Source organism: Chelonoidis abingdonii, chromosome 4 (assembly GCF_003597395.2).
Source record: "Chelonoidis abingdonii isolate Lonesome George chromosome 4, CheloAbing_2.0, whole genome shotgun sequence".
Lineage (NCBI taxonomy): Eukaryota > Metazoa > Chordata > Testudines > Testudinidae > Chelonoidis > Chelonoidis abingdonii.
This window is the reverse complement of record NC_133772.1, coordinates 14,728,589-14,746,078: the sequence shown is the minus strand read 5'-3', so window position 1 is coordinate 14,746,078 and position 17,490 is coordinate 14,728,589. Positions and strand designations below refer to the sequence as shown.

The 17,490-nt window shown below is 47.5% G+C and overlaps 1 protein-coding gene across 1 annotated transcript in view; it reads right to left on the bottom strand.

Moving 5' to 3' along the window:
* The window catches only part of SLC26A9 (solute carrier family 26 member 9), a 46,232-nt gene that overhangs the window by 20,347 nt on the left and 8,395 nt on the right, over positions 1-17,490 (bottom strand). The window contains exons 2-9 of the mRNA XM_032792577.2: positions 12,505-12,647; positions 9,892-10,031; positions 8,821-8,931; positions 8,323-8,498; positions 7,183-7,347; positions 5,481-5,633; positions 4,276-4,358; positions 2,076-2,223 (exon numbers count right to left, since the gene is read on the bottom strand). Of these exons, the coding sequence (XP_032648468.1) occupies positions 2,076-2,223; positions 4,276-4,358; positions 5,481-5,633; positions 7,183-7,347; positions 8,323-8,498; positions 8,821-8,931; positions 9,892-10,031; positions 12,505-12,629 (1,101 nt within the window). The 5' untranslated portion in view covers positions 12,630-12,647. The remainder of the gene's footprint in view (positions 1-2,075; positions 2,224-4,275; positions 4,359-5,480; positions 5,634-7,182; positions 7,348-8,322; positions 8,499-8,820; positions 8,932-9,891; positions 10,032-12,504; positions 12,648-17,490) is intronic.

The window sequence follows — 17,490 nt, the reverse complement described above, 5'->3', positions numbered from 1 at the left end:
GAATATAATCATCAGATCTTTCTGTTTCCCAGGGTGTTACCATATTACAGAGTGAGCATCATTACAACACCTCTAATACGTCGTCTCTAGCAATTTTATTAATACTCCCAAAAACTGGACAGGTGCAAGAGGTTTTTTTGCAGGTGGATGTACTTTGTCTGAGTATTGAATAAAAGGTAACCAAATATCTAAGTATCTATCTGTCCTCTGTCTATTTCCTAGGTACGTAATTGGTGTGTTTCCCTAACCACAACTTCCCATTGTTTTTGAACCATTCCTCTACGGTTGGGCTATTTTTCCTTTTTCAAGGACGGCCTCAGCAGCCAAGCAGCTATTAGCAGATGAGAGATTAATTCTTCATTTCCTCTTGTTTGATCATTTCTGCTGGGAAGCCCCAGGAGGATTACCAAAGGTTCATTTGGTAACAGAGAGCCAACCATTTGTGATATTTGGTTACAGTCGGCATCCCAGTACTCTCTAATGACAGGACATGTACACCGTAGATACATAAGATCTCCTCTTTCACTGCAGTCTTTCTCCAACGTTTATCCCTGTTCAATCTATATGTATTTTTTAGCCTGATGGGTTTGAGGTACCATTGAAACAGTATCTTAAAAGAAATTTTCTTTTATTGTGTTACAGCCTGTGGTTGCTAGTCCTCCTTTCCAGATCAAACCCCATTCCTCTGGTGTCATTTATCTGTCTATGTCCTTTCCCCAGCTGTTTCACCACTTCTGGATGATTCAGTCCTGAACCGAGGCTGATAGCTGGACCCAGTTCCCAAATATCCTGCCTTAATTTGTGTCTGCTACCAGCTGCAGAGGCATTTTAAAAAGGAGGGACAATGAGGAATAACAAAGGTTTGGAATCCCAAATGCCCTAAAATCTTTACAAGGGTGCCTTCTGCATGAGTCAGACAGGCATAGTCTTCTCCTCCTTCACACTCTGCCTGAAACACATGGCTGGAACAGAGAGCCGTGTGCTGATCAGAGGTGTGCCTTCTGTAGCATGTGCAACTGTTTCCTTGCACGGGTCTCGAGCAGAGCAGGGAGCACTGATATTAGAGTGTCTGGGAAAGGAGGCATCTCGATGTGGTCAGTTGGGCAGAAGGAGAGAGAGAGGTGCGACTGTCATGGAGGGAAAGCAAAGCAGGGGGATCACACCCTAAACTCCCCTAATCCTGTACAATCTCCGTCTAGCCCACAGACAATCTACACACAACAACAAACCAGTGCACTTAGCCCCGGAATCATGAGCAACGCTACCACTATGCAAGTTTGAGTGCAAGAGAGAAAGACACAAATTTCAGAGAAACAGAGTGTGTTTAAAAGCACCCAACTTATTAAATACGCTTCCATTTTCACATCCATTATATCCAGCAGCATCTTGACCAGAGGTGGGCAAACTATGGCCCTTGAGCTCCAGGCCGGGGAGGCTAGCCCCTGGCCCCTCCCCTGCTGTCCCCGCTCCCCCGCAGCCTCACCTGGCTGTGCTGCCAGCGCCCTGGCCTACCACCCCTGCCGGGTAATGCAGTGGCGTGGCTGGCTCCGGCCGGGCTGTGGGGCTGCGAGCTCCTGCTGCTCTGAGAGACATGGTAGCAGGGGGGGAGTAGGGGGAGGGGGTTGGATAAGGGGCAGAGGGTCCCAGGGAGCAGTCAGAGGACAGGGAGCAGGGGGCGGTTGGATGGGACAGAGGTTTGGGGGGGGAAGTCAGGGGACGGGGAATGGGGGGGTTGATAGATGTGGGAGTCCAGGGGGGGCCTGTCAGGGGGCGAGGGTGTGGATAGCGATCAGCGCAGTCAGGGGACAGGGAACAGGGGGATTGGATAGGGGACGGGGTCTGGGGGGGTGGTCAGGGGACAAGGAGCAGAGGGGGGTTGGATGGGTCAGGAGTTCTGAGGGGGGCAGTCAGGGAGTGGGAAGTGGGAGGGGGCGGATAGCAGGTGGGGGCCAAGCTGTTTGGGGAGGCAGAGCCTTTCCTTTCCCGCCCTCCATACAGTTTCGCAACCCCAGTGTGGTCCTTGGGCCAAAAAGTTTGCCCACCCCTGATCTTGACTATGTTCCTTTAAATGTTACCTGGTTGGAGTCTATGTCATAGCCATGTTTGGTTCCCAGGGTTCGCCCCATGGCCAGGTTGATCACGTAGCCCACAATGGCAAGTGAGAAAGCTGTGCCAATCATATCCTTCCACTTGCTCACCAGTGGGAGTGTGGGGACTGGGAAGCTGCAACCAAAGAATAGAGGAGAAAGCTGTCAGGACATAGGTGTTTAGAGATGGAGCCAGTGGACCAGGATTTGACTTTATATATACAGGATTCACTTCACCCACTACTAAAATGCTGTCACCTCTGGGAGAAACACAGTAGCTGTTTAACGATGCACAGCAGCACTGCACAACTGTTCAGGAAGATGAGTGAAGAATGACATATCCAAATGAAACCGTGGGGGAAATTTAGGTCAGTGGACTCCAGATGGGATTTGGTCAGGATGCTGGAGCTTTTGCAAAAAGTGCGAGAGGATTTTAAATGACCCCAAGTGACCACATCTTTTGCTCTCTCTTTAATCTGAAAGACTGCACCTCCAAGCAACACAGCCCCCTCTAGTGCCATGCAGAGCCATTGGCTCAGAACCAACCGAAAGAGGACTGCCAGGAATTGCATCACCAATACCAAAGAATTAGAGCTCCTCAAAAATTTTCCAGTAGAAAAGTCAGAAAATTTGACCAAATTGAAACATTTCACAGGAATGAGACAATGTCGATGAAATTTCATTTTGAAAAAAGATCAAAACGATTCATTTTGATAAGGTTGAAACAATGTTTTGACTTTCTCATTTTGAAACAACTTTTCCATTTTGACTTTTATTGTCTATTATAGTATAATATGCAGCGTTGTTGTAGCTGTGTTGGTCCCAGGATATTAGAGAGACCAGATGGGAGGTAATATTGTTTCTTGGCCCAACTTTTGTTGGGGAGAGAGACAAGCCTTTGAGCTTACCCAAAACTCTGCTTCAGGACTGAAGAAAAAAAGAGCGGAGTGCCTCAAAAGCTTGTATCTCCTACCAACACAAGTTTGTCCAAGAAAAGATATTACCTCCCACCTTGTCTCTCTGATATAATAATTGAAACACAACATTTCAAATGGAATAGATCTCTAAAAAGAACACTAGTGCCAACATGATCCCCAGGCTTACAGAACTTACCGTGCTTTGCACATGCTGAATACCCTAGACACAGTCCCAGCTCCAGTCTTGTTTATTATTTCAACACAGGACTGGTGCTGTGTGTCCCTTGTAATTATAAGATTGTGCAGTGCAGTATTGTATGCTTTACACAATTGAAGCTTGGTAATTATATGCTGCCCTTTATAATCCACTAATGCATTGACTCAGATAAAGAAAGAAGGATTAGGAGACATTTTCCACTCCAACCTGCCCTAGATTGTGTTCTATTTTGGTTCTCATGCCTCACCCAGCACAATGGTATCTGAGTGCAGTGCTGCAGGACTATTGCTACAGCCTGGGGTTAGTCCTTATCCTAGGATATTGTAGGATGATTTATGAATGCTCAGGCAAATTAGTGGCCTCTTCGGATACCAATCACAAAAGACAGTCACTCCCTGCTGTAGTTATTATTACTTGTTACAAGTAACTTGTATTCTGGTAGCGCCTAGCGGCCCCAGCAAAAACTGTTGCCCCATTGTGCTGGGTGTTGCACAGACACAAAGTATAAGCCAGACAAAGGAAGGGAAGATTTTACATTTCCCAGATGGGAAACCAAGGCCTGGAAAGATAAAATGACTTGCCCAAGGTCACTCAGGGAGGCTGTGGCAGAGCTGGGACACAAACCCAGGTCTCCTGTGATCATTGTACATACTCCACTGCAGACAACAGTCACATTCAGCACCTGCCTTGTGCAGAACCTGAACCAGAGTGGAACCCCTCTCTACCCCCTCGTAGTGCCCAGTGGTGCCTTTCTGCATGAGGTTGTTTATCAGGGGCATAGATTTTTCTGGGGACAAGGCAATCACTCAGGGAGAGCTATGGAGGAACCTCAGTAAATGGGGCAAGGGTCAGATTTGGGGAGAGGAAGGACGATCACAGTAATAAAATGGTGTCCCTTTCACTGAGTTCTCCATTTCGGCAATCAATGTCCTTCGTTATCCCTCACTTCTGTGGGGGCTGTATCTCAGACTGCACCATGGGCTGGTAGGGGACTATCCTTGGTCCAGAGGGAATCAGCCCTTGGAAATGGAATCAGGCCTGCACATGCACTTACCCCATCTTAATCTTCCCAACGATTGGCATGTCGTATTTCTCAGGCATGTTCAAGCAGCCAGATACCGCAGTAGCTACTATGACCTGAAATCACAAAGAATAAAGGAGCTGTTAGCGGAAGCAGCATTGTCAGATCCTTACGCAGCATTGCACTGACTTAGCTGTGCGGGATGGTGCGATAGTGGCTAATGCCTACTACAGCCGAGAACGAGACCCATAAAGCCAAATTCAGCTCTGGATCAAGCAGGAGAAACATCCATCCACTTCAATTGGCGTTATGTCCGTTTATGTCACGGATTAGTTTACCCCCACAGACATTAAAGGAGTGCACTGGCAATCCAAAATATGAGAAAGAAACAAAGGTTTGGAGGGGTTCTCCTCCTCTTGAGGATATAATAATTCTTGAGCTTCCCTATCCCCTTTCATCACAGGATATCCATGATGAGTTTTACTGGAGCCACACAAGACAATGTTGATCAATCATGTCGTCCCCCATTTTGGAGAACTGAGACAGAGCCCTAAAATAGCAGCGAGCTGGGATAGTGTGAGGAATAGAACCCAAAGTTCCTGACCCCTAGTTTCCTGTCCTAAAATCTCGGTTACACTCCCTCCCCCATGGAAGCTTGTGGCCATTCTACACATGCTCTGAGGGAAGACTTAGCCCATATATGGTTTAGAGAGAGATCACAGCAGAAGTGTGGCTGACAAGAACTCTGCAGATATGAACCTAGCCCGCTGTGGCTCTGTAGGGGCTGGGGAGATGTATAGTTTGTCATGGTTTCAATTAGAGGTGAACCACAATGGGATGACTGAATCCGTCACACACACACCTGGGATTTGGGGGTTCTTGAGCCAAATGTTCTGACTCAGGCCCAACCCTCGTTCTGACATGAACTTCAGCGGGGTCAGCAGCTTCTCTCGGAGGTTTTGGAGCTGCTGCATTTCTGAAACTGAAGCCAAACTCAGGGGCCCTGATGTTCCATCGCCCTTGCATTGTGCACCTGGGCAAAGTGAGTACAGGGTGTAAAATGCAACCAAATCAGAAGTGTAATGCTCTACGCTCACTCTGTCCTGGTGTAAACGACCATGTCTTAGAGATGCACCTTTCTGCAAAGGCTGGGAAGAGATGAGGGGAAAAGGATCTTTCAGGGACAGGTTGTTTCCTCTCTAGTGGACAGAGGATGACAGAGCTCAGGTGTCACTTACTATGATGATCTCCATGGGGATGGGCACCCGGATCTTCTTCATGTATTTCATGTTGAGCTCTTTCACAATAATCAGGAGCACAGTGCTGATCAGGGCGAAGATCAAGGAGGCCACGTTGGTCTTGGGGAGATTTTTGCAAATATCAATAAATGTCTAGAGCAGGGAGAAAGGACAGCAGTTAGCAAAATGTTGAGAAGGGCTACCTGGAACTCCAGTGGGCAAAGCAGAGAACTCACCCCCAGTCCACTCTGGCCTCCCCATGGACACCTCTGAGCGACAGGTGCTGGAACTAGGGGTGCTGGGGGTGCCTCTGGCTTGAAGTGATTTCCATCATATCCAGGGTTTACGGTTTGGTTCAATGGCTCTCAGCCCCCCGACTACACAAACCATTCCAGCACCCCTGCTCTGAGCATATGAAACAGCACTGGGGAATGAAACAAGCACCAGAAATCCCAAGACAGCCTGCTTCTGTGTCTGTCTACTTCAGTTAGGCAGCCAAACTTCCAGGTGCATAGAAGCCACTGAAGTCAATGGAAAGGACCATGGATCAGCCCCAGAGAGGGGCACGGCCATCTCCTCAAGTTCGCGTAAAGCACATCTCCACTGACTTCAGTGCAGCTTCCCCATTCATAGCTATTGAGGATCTGGGGCTATATATTTAAAAACATTCAGTGCCCTTACCCATTCCCCAATGACATCTTTGATTATTGAAACTCAAAGCCTTTGAAAAAAACGCTCATTTATTTTCCATCGTTAGTGCTGACTGCATCCTTTTTTGTGTTGTTTCACTCATCTGGGACAATGAAAATAGATTCACCAGGGCCTGATTCCCCTCTCATATCAGTCTTATGCCACTGTCACTCCATTGCCATACATCAGTCAGAGGCAGATGAAATGCGGATCAACTCCATATGGGTCTCTCTTTTTTTTCCCTGGTCTCTAATTCTCATCCACTTCCCCAGTGCTGCAGCGCCTGACTTGCAAAGAATGCTGGGAAATGTTTAAATCCAGACGGAATATCTGCGTTCATTGGAATATTAAAAATCATGGAGGTGTCTCTTGAGATTGTAGGTTTGGATTTTCCTGCATTGGCCCCAGGGACGCTCTGACATGCTCAACTCTCTGCTGACTCATCTGATTCTGTGATTTCAAACCTAAACAGGGCTAAGGTCAATCCAGCAGTGTCACCTTCAATGAACCGAACCTTGCCTCAGAGTTACTGCCAGGCTGGACCAGACCAGGGGACCATTTAGTTCAGTGTCCCATCTCTGACAGTGGCCAGTACCGGATGGATCAGAGGATGGCGCAAGAGGTCATATTTATGGGATAACCTGCAGCCACGAGTAGTTTCCCCCTGTCTCCTAATAGCTAGAGGCCGTCCCGTGCCCTGAAACAGGAGGCTAATATTCCTTCCAAAACTCCCTCAAAACCCATCAACATTAATAATTAAAAACGATCAGGGCTCAGGTCTGATTGTGGTTTTATTTATTACAGTAGCAGCACAAAGGACCCTGGGAACCAGTTGAGAGTGCTGGGAATGGAGCAGACTGCCATGTGCTTGCACCCTCTCAGCACTCTGCTCAATTTGATTTCAGATTCATTAAGTAATGTCCCCGTGTATTTGCTGATGCAGTGTCTGCAGCGTGCTAGCCCCTGGGCCGAGGTGTGGGGAGAAGGTCCCTACCCCAGCGAGCTCACTTACATAGACAATGGCCAAGGGCCCAGTGTAGGACGGGATTGTCAAGCCAAAGACATATTTGAGCACCGAGATAAGGATCTGGAGCCCTGCTGCAGTCATGAAGCCCCGGATGAAGGATTCCGAGAGGTAGATGGCAACGAAGCCAAACTGCACGAATCCCAGACAGATCTAAGAATGGACGGACACATACATCACAGTGAAAACATACTGGAAACAGCCCAGACCCTGTCCCAGGGGGCCATCATAGAACTCATTAACGGAGAGCTGCTGCACTCGACAGGCTGGCCCCTGCAGTGTGGGGCAGCCATTTGGCACTGGACACTGAGCCAGCGTAAGTAGCCATGGGAGAGTCATGCCAGGCTGGGAACATTCTCTGGTGGCAAAGAGCCAATACAGAGGCTAGGGGAGTGTGGCTGGGATGCCGTTTTGATCCGTTGGGGCCACTAGTGTCACTTGGCAAGTGCTCTAACTAGCTCTGCTCACAGGATTGGGAGAGTGCATAGGGTGAGCTTTGCACCACCTTGTCAGCTGCATCCTCCCCCCAGCCCTGCACCATGAGCCAGATGTCCGCTCTGAACACAGGCAGTGGAAATACAGACTATGTGTCTAGTGCACACCCTGCCTAGCACATGCCATGTCTAGCAGATGCCATGTCTAGCATACGCCATGTCTCCTATGAGCATGGCCACATGCTTCATTTTCTACCATCCCATGTGCTCCCATGCAAAGTGTCTTTGGAGTAAAAATACACCTACAGTTGCTATGAGCTGCTACTCATAAAAGAAGAACAGAGACCTCAATGTGCCTCTTTTCTGTTCAGAAACTTTAATGGGTCCATCTATCCAGATACCTATTATAGTTTAGGAATCACGATAGTGTCTGAGGTCCAGTGTTTCTGAAGTGGGGGCCAGGACCACAGGACCCTTCCAAACCTTTTGTCTCCAGGTATCACCTACTTGGAAACAGTCCCAATTGTTGCACCTGCTGGCACTGCCATCCCCTTCCTCGAGGGTGTACAAATGACAAAATCCCACTGCAGCTGTCCTGCATAACCAGTCACTGTTCAACTTCATACAAGGGGAAGGGTTAGGCTTAGCTCAGGCAGTGGACACTACTGCAGCTTTAGTGCGGAGATGTCCTTACTTGTATGATGGCTGTCAGACAGGCTAATGTGGCAGAGATCTCCAGTCTGGCTGCCTCCATGGCTGTGTTGTTGATGTTTATCTCATTGGTGGTATGGTTAAAGTATTGGAAATCAGATTCAGGAGCCAGATCGTGGCAGACGCTCCCAACAATAACACTGATGACAGCAAATGTGCCTGCAAGACAAAACAGTAACAGGTAACTTGCATGTATACGAAGCATTCCGTCCTGAAAAGCATTAATGTAGATTGGGAATCACCCGCAACTGCAATGCAGCCTCTTCTGTAGCAGAACATGGCAGTGGTTTATCAGTTCATGGTGCAATGCTATACAGCAGGCACCAGGGATCCAGGACCTTGATTAATGCACCAGAGAACAGGCTTGGTAAAACAGTGCCCTATCAGGAGATATGGTACAGCTGGAGGAGGTGCCCTCAGGCAATGAACGTAATTGGAATGTATGGACATTCAAATCTCAGAACTAGAAAGGGGAACTTACCTGGGACCATCTGGTGGACGCCACCTAGGATGAAGTAGGGTATCAAAGGGAAGAAGGAGGAGTAGAGTCCATTGACGGGAGGCAGATTGGCAAGCAGCGCAAAGGCCATCCCTGAAAAATACAAATGAAATTGACTTCAGATCTTCCATCTCAGCTGCAGCTGCGGTCCCTGGAAATTCCCTTACTGGCATGGAACAGTGGCCCAGCTAGTTCTGCAGCCTGTCTTTGACAATGTACTAAATGCAAGAAAGCCCATCATGGACATTTATGGAGTGGGTTACTGTACCAAGGCAGTAGGACCTATGAGCCTTCATAGGGATGCAGGGCTCTTCTAGTAGTGACTCATCCTGTTAGAGGAAGTTAAAAATCGGCACAAAGCTGCTGAGTCAGTTCTGCTGGGTCTTTGTGGTAAGTGCAGCTTGTTAACTCTCCCAGGCTGCACTGTGACCCTCTGGTGAGAGGGAACTAGGGGAAGAGCCAGCTTTGAGGACAAAGCTTTGGCTGAGGTTGTATGTTCTGTTGTTACTAATAAAGCCAACTCCGGGAAGGGGATAAAATCAGCCATTGACAGCATGGATGGGATGGGATCTGAGTTACTGCAGAGAATTCTTTCCTGGGTGCTGGCTGGTGAGTCTTGCCCACATGCTCAGGGTTAAGCTGATCGCCATATTTGGGGTCGGGAAGGAATTTTCCTCCAGGGCAGATTGGCAGAGGCCCTGGAGGTTTTTCGCATTCCTCTGCAGCGTGGGGCATGGGTCACTTGCTGGTGGATTCTCTGCAGCTTGAGGTCTTCAAACCACAATTTTGAGGACTTCAATAACTCAGTCATGGGTTAGGGGTTGTTATAAAAGTGGATGGGTAGGGTTCTGTGGCCTGCTTTGTGCAGGAGGTCAGACTAGATGATCATATTGGTCCATTCTGACCTACGAGTCTATGAGTCTATGAGTCTACGAGTCTATGAGCAAGTCTGAACTTTAATTGGAGCAAGGTGGGAATGTTCTCTCCTGACAGCTGCTCAAGCGGGGGAAGTGACTTCCTAACCCCCACTAGGGAAAGAAAACCTGGTCTCACCTTGTGGCACTTGTATTGTCCCCGCACTGATTCCCCCGAGGACATCGGGCACAATGTATTCTTTAAATTTATATTTGGGGAGCCAGACAAGTATTGGAAACAGACTGTAGATGATGACTTTGAACCTGGATGAAGAACATCTAGAGAGGAAATGAACACAAGTAAGGAAGGAGGGTCCTGATAAGAAGCATTTCCCGTCCCTACGAGGTTTCCTATGCAAAGGACAACAGTCCTGATTTTCATTGCCTCTTGCCTTAGGAAGCCATTTACATTAGACCAGAGTAGACATAAAGCCAACCTGAGTATGAAGCAACACTAGGCTGATGTGGCAGCGTTTTGCACATGCTTCACACTGGAACAGGTGTTGACATGAGGAGCAGCGCAAAGATGTACCAGGCCTTTTACTCTTAGCTGCTATATTGCCGTGTCCCAGGTGGGGATGGGTCAGAACCATTTATCCAATCCATCCTCAAACTTTGGAGAAAATACTACCTGGATCAACACTGTGTTCAATTCTGCTTCACACAGCAATACACCAAAATGGGAAATATAATCCAGATCAGCCCCTCCCCAAAGCTTTGGAGGTTCAGATAACATGGGATCTGAATCTGCCCCACTTTCTGACTGCAGTTCTGACCTTGCAAAATCAAAAGCCAACCAGTGAGGTTTAGCAAAATCTAAACTATTTCTGGTTTGCCCTAGCTCTGATCCTAGATTACCAGAAGCCTTGGACCAATACATTTTAAAACTCAGTTGAAAAAGAAAGAATTTGCAGCTTTATTGATCACATCCATCAGACATAAAACTAACCAACAAACAAGTATTGGAAACAGACTGTAGAAGTCACATAAACTAATTAAACATTCCTGAATCAATCATTTGAACAAACACAGGGTCTTGTGAAAAAACAGGGATGGACAGACATTCCTCAGAAGCTGCCCCAGTTATTAGCATAGGCTGAACGTCACAGGTGTTGGAAGAGGGAAGTGGATCTCTAGGATTTGTATATTACCCTAGAATGCATGGTTGGACAGGGTTTATATTTTAGAAAGAGCAGGTGAAGTTTCCAAAGCAATTACAGGGATTTAGACACATATCTGCTATTGAAATTAAAGTAAGATCTTATATCTACATCCCCTGAACTGTTCAGGGATCTCAGGCAGTATCTTTCTTCAGTGGTTAGAACATAGGACTTGCAGGGTTTCTCTAGGTTCTGTTCTCCTTTCTGCCACTGACTCATTATAAGGCTTTAAGCATGTCAGTAAACCTCAGCTTGCCTATCAGTCCTATGGATCTAACAATACATGTACAGCCTTCCTCAGTTAATGTCTGCAAAGCCCATTGAGATACTTGGATGAAAGATGTTTTCTATACAAATGCAAAGTAAAAGCATTCTTCTGAGCGCAGCCAGGCTGCCTTCATTTCTGGTGTCATGGCACACTGCAGACTGATTTATTTGAAGTGAAAACCATAAACTCCATTTACCTTTCAATTACACTGCAAATCCAATCAAATATATATTTATTACTCAGCTCTGGTTATCCCAGATATATTAATCTTCAGCAGCTGTAATTGCATTTTCTCCCTGGGGTGGTGCTGTTCTGTACTTCAGCGAAATGATATAGAGAGCAGTTATTCCTGGGGCTTACTGAAAAACTCACTCCACTTAAAAAGCACCTGGATGCCACCCAAATCTAAAGTCAACATGGGAACAGCCACAGCCTCTGAGGCATCAATGTGTCGAGTTTAACAAAGGCTTGCCAGCCTATGGCTTCACCTACCCAAAGCCCAGGGAGCACCTCAAACAGCCGTCCATCATGATTTCAGAGTACAGAAATCTTTCCACTCCAAATTTCTGTGCTCAGTTAGCTATTAGCTTGCAGGGCCTGACTCTCAGTTACTCCATTGCTGTCCTGGGGCCAGGGCCAGGACTCTATACTTGTTGGAGTGTTAAAGTAGCTTTAAGCCAATTTTGCACTCTCTGTATTTTGAGGCAGGGCCCTGCACCCAATGTAAGTGAAAGCAGCTGGCCTATGCTAGACCCCGGGAAGCAAAGACTAGCCATAATACAGTGCACTCCAGCCTTGCCCCTGAGTCACTCCCTATGCTGGGAGCTGACAACAGGGCAGATGCAGAGCCCTTACACTAGGTATATGGCAGTTGAGGAGTCCCCAGATATGTGGGGGTATTTTCAAGGGGCCATTTCTGATTATTTCAAGGTTCTTTTATGCAGCCAGAGCTGCATGACAGAGCCTTTGTGTGTGTGTGAATCAAACCTCCAGAGTCATGGACTGCTTCAGCGGCAGCTGGTTGCCTACCGCCCTTTGTGCCTTTGAAAAATCTCTCTACTAATTGTGAAATTGACTAGAAAATTACTAATAGGTTGTCATTGCTTCCCCTATGCTGCAAAGCCTGGGTTGTAAAATGCCACAGGAGACTATTTATTTGCTTAAAAACGTTTCCCCTGGAATTTTTTTAAATGCAAATGTTGTATTGATCTTAGGGTTCGCATTCTCTCCTCCTCTTCTCTCCATGCCCCCAAACACCACACTGCTGAGCCAAATCTGACCAGGCAACATGCTCTGAAGGAGACTCAGTAGCATTCCACATTACCTGAAAAGGTTCTTGACTTTTTCCCCAAGCGGGTAACTTCTCTTTTTTTTCTCAAATTCTTCATCGAAGAAGTTGACAGAATAAGCTGCCCGGTCGACGACATAGCGAGGTCGGGCTTGGTTCATCTCTGTGTTCTTCAAATCCTTCCGAGATAAGACAAAGGAGAAGAAAGGAATCAACGTGAGCAGAGCTGGCCACCAAGTGAAGTTATAGGAGAAGAAAAAGAGAGACTTGGTCTAGCCTCCTTCATCCAGGCATTTAGGGTTTCCTCTGGAGTATTCTGTCTCCTAAATGACTTCTTTCCCCTTCACAAGCAGGCTTCTGGGGCAAGGGATTGTCTGTTTCCAAGCTGGGTCACCACCTCTGGGACAAACTCATAAGTGAGGCAATTTGGTCTAAAGGAATGTGCACAGGACTAGATGTCAGGAAGTACAGGTCTAATCTTGGCTCTGCCAATGACTTACTGTTTGGACTTGGGAAAGTCACCTGATTTTTCCATGCGTCAGTTTCACCATGCATAAAATGGGGCTAATGATATGTCATAGCACTGCTGAAAGGATTAATTAGCATGTCTGTGAAGCACTGTGCGATGGGATATATTAATATTATGAGTACAGAGCTGCTTTTAACCAAGAGGTTCCAGCTACAGTGCCTCATTAATTCATCTACAAACATAACACCTTTAGTGTTTCATATTTGCATTTAGAGTTGCTATTCTGTCCTGTTCAGAGCTGTGGGCTAATATTTGATTCCTGTCAGAAGCTGGGAACAATTTTCTCTCACACAGAGATGTAACAGTTGCTGACCTATTTGTATGATAATGATGCCGAACAGTCCTGTTTGACCAGTCCTGTGCAATATCTAGGTGTTGGCAGGGGAAGATAATAAACTCCCCATGGTTCACTTTAGTATAAACAAAGCTCTCAGAGGAGAGGGGAGAACCATTATGAGCTGATGAGTCTGAGGGTGGGGAGGGGGAATGCATAAATTTGAAACAAGGATGTGAATAATTATTTTTGTCTGGCGTTTATTTAAGTATGTCATTGCCCATCACATATGTCAAGGACGGGAAAGAAGCTGGGATTTCAGGGAACAGTTCTCAAGAAATGAAATGCACATTGCTGAAAGATGTGAATTCGGCAGAATCTCGTCTATAGCTCCATTCATGTCAATGGAGCTACATAGATTTAGGCCTGGATCTTTGTTTCAAGAGACTGGGCACAACAGGGTCAGGTTTTCCTTGTCAGTGGATATTTTGGCCTTACCGAACCAAAACCAGAGTAGGTTTTTATCCAGATCCTGTTTTACCAGAACTCTAAATTTTAGAGGAAATCAAATAGAAGGTTTTGGAGTTGACCCATCTGTGTGACAGCTAAATCCAAAGTGGTTTTGGGTATTGCATTGGCTGCGTTTTAGTTTAGAACCAGGTGCCATTTTACATCCAAAATTCTGGGAGTACTTGAATAACAAATTCTCCTTATGTCTGCTTCAAAATTGTTTTCTACTGGGCCCAGGAATATCCAGAGCATCCAGTGTAAAGTAGGATTAAGGCCTTGTTTGCATGGGGAAATTGAACAGAATGTCTATAGTGGAATAAACTATTCCAGCATAGCTCCCTATACGAACACTTGGTTCCAGAATAAAAATAACTCAATTCCAGAATAGTGCAATGATAGAAATAGCTCTGGGGTTCTCATACTATGGGTTGTGACACCTAGTGGGGTCATGCAACCAATGGATGCAGTCACGGCTATCCTTGTGTGTGGAGGACACTATTTTACTCTGCACAGCAGAACCTCACACATATGGTGCATGCAAGGTCACGCTGCCCAGAGGATGCCATTTTTTGCTCCAGAATGGCATCTTCCATGCTGTTAGGGGGTGGCAGGAAGCAAAGCATCTGAAAACAGGGTCATGCAGACAATAAGGAACTGCTGCAATAGCTCCTCCAGTCAATTTCCCCGTGTAGACAAAGGCCTACATGACGTTGAGTCCATCCTCTGAGAAAGCCTGGGGGAAGGGGGTGGTCAGAAAGAAGGAATAAAGGTTTCCAGAGAAAAAGCAATGTGCCAGCTGCATCAAGTATATTGTCAACACTGCAGTCTGAGGCATGACTGCAGCTTGCTTAGACATATCTGCTCTAGCTTTAACTAAATTAGCAGTGTAAACATGGCAGCGGGCATGCAAATATGCCAGGCAACTGGGCTTGCGCTCGCATTGCTAGCCTGCTCTGAATCTTGTGCCACCACATCTACGCTGCTAATTTTCAGCCACACCAGCACAGGTACAGCTAACCCTGATATGTCTATTGACCTGCAGGGCTGCCCAGAGGGGGAGGCAAATGGGGCAATTTTCCCCAGCCCCTGGGCCCCGCAGGGGCCCCCACGAGAATGTCGGAGGCTCCCTCCCACCTCCACCTTCCCCCATCCCCCGGCACCTCAGCATGCCACATCCAGGAGTGGCCCTGGATACAGCTAAAGCGGCGTGGCTCGGGTGGGGCCTGAGCTCCTCCCGCTCAGAGCCGCGTGGTAAGGGCACGGGGCTGCAGAGCCATGCCGCTGCAGTGCTGTCCAGGGTCGCTCCTGAACGTGGGATGCTGAGGCTCTGGGAGAGGCGGGAGGCAGGGGTAAGCGGCATGGTAAAGGGGCTGGGGCCAGGGCTGGGGAGGGGGGTTTGGATAAGGGACAAGGAGTCCCAGAGACAGTCAGGGGACATGGAGGGGGCAGAGGTTCTGGGTGGTGGTGGTCAGGGGTAGGGAAATGGGTTGGATTGTGGGCATTCTGGGGGTCTGTCAGGACTTGGTGGGTGGGTGGATGGGGGTCGGGGCAGTCAGGGGACAGGGAGCAGGGGGGGTTGGTGGGGAGTGGTGTCCCAGGGTGGTGGTTGGGAGGGTCTAGGGGGGGATAGTCAGGGGACAAGGAGCAGGATGGGTAGGGGATTCTGAAGGGCAATTTGCCCCAGGCCTCACAGGGGCCCCATGAGAATATGGTATTCTATAGTATTGCAACTTTTTTTATGGAAGGGTCCCTGAAATTGCTTTGCCTCAGGTGCCCTGAATCCCTGGGTGGCCCTGTTGAGCTGCAATCACACCTTGAATTGCACTGTAGACAGATCCTCGGTCTGGGAATGATGCCATTAACATTAAATGTTTTGGGCCTAATTCATCCCTGGGGCAGCCCTCTGAAATCAGTGGATGAATTTGGCTCTTTGCACTTTCTGTGTATTTTCTGCATTGTAGTCCAGTCCGGGTTCAGAATGGAACTAGATTATCTTGTGTGACTGCCAAAAAGGAACCATTTGCATGAATGAGGGCAGTAGGCCTGGGCTTGCTGTCTGACATGCTAGGAGAAAAATCTCTCTGTCTGGGCATGTCTTGAGGTGGATAAAAACAATGTGACATCCAGGCCACAGATCTGGAGAGACACTGTTCCTAAAATACCTGAACACAAGGCACATGACCTGGAGCAAAAGCTAATCAGCAAAAAGGAATCATTATAAATTGCAAGGTGCTTTAGAGGCTGTATATGAGGATTGCGCCATGCACCCCTGAAATGCAGGGCAGAAGATGGCACCTGTTCAGGAGAGCACATCAGTACAACACACCAGTTTGGGATGGGAAGTGGAGGACACTATAACCAACTGAACACATGGGATGATCTTAGGGAGGCAAAACATTAATTACCACCCTCAAAATGTGGACAGAGAACAACCAGCAACACCCCATCTCTTGAGAACAGCCCCAAGGGATCTTTAGTGGCTAGGGCCTTGTCTATACTGGAAAGGGTTTGCTGGTACAGCTATATCAGTGTGGCTATCCTGGCAAATCTTCCTAGTGTAGACAGAGTTTATACCAGAAAAAGAGCTCTTCTGCCAGAATAACTTATAACAGTTGTCAAATGAAATCAGATATACTGGCAAAAGGACTTCTTTTGCCAGTCCAACTGCATCTACACCAGGGCATTTGCTGGTATCAGAATGTCATAAAAGAGATCACACCCCATCTGCCATTACTATTAGTAAACATGTCTAGCTTAGACCAGGCCTACGTGAGGTTAGGGCTGTGGTCTTCCATTATTTGAAAGATGGAATCCCAGCAGCATAGCCCCATTCCCAGGCCCTGGCTCAGTAGTGACTCAGGAGAAAGAGTGGTTTCCCTTTAGCGTGTGTGTCACCCTGTAATCATAGGCGAGATTGCAGCATGTGGAGACATACCCAAGAAAGCTTTCATCTAGCTAGCTGGAATAACAATAGTAGGCAAGGCATGGCAATGTGGGACTGAAGCCCTCGCAGTTTAGGCAGGCTTCCTAGTCTAAACGGGGAGGGTTTCACTGTTAGTGGTACCCGAACTAGCTAGATTAAAGCTAGCTCAGGGTATGACTTCACAGTTCCTATAGAACTACTAGGCAGCAGACAGCAGCAGGCTGCCACCCAGTAGCAGCTGTAACTAGCTTGCACTCCACTGCCCATGACCTGCTATGAACACAGCCCATGGAAAGTCCTGCATCAAGGGGTCTGACTGGCAGCAGCCCCAGGACTCATCATTGGCTCCCCACTCGATATAAACCCAAAGAACATCTGTGACTGCCATGACCATCCTTGCTCCCTGTGCAAATCCTGGCTTTGACCTTAGTTCGATTTTCACTTTGCCTTCTGACTTGGACTCTGATTCTTGGTATCTGCCCTGGCCTGGAACCTGACTATGAAAGTCCTCTGCTACTCCCAGCCTCAGGTTTGACCCTACTCTGACCCTTGGCCTGATTGTCCTTGTTGGGATCCTGACACTCAGGTATGTCTCCATGTGCTGCAATCACACCTCTGATTACAGTATAGATATATCTTGAGAGGTCTCCAAGTCCAACCTTGAGAGCTGATGAGATCTTAGCCTGAGGTCATATAGCTGCAGGCTATAGCTTTGTACAGAACAGTCACACACTCCTATGAGAGTCTGTCCCAGCCTCCTAAACTGTGCTTTCCCTCCAGGCTTTC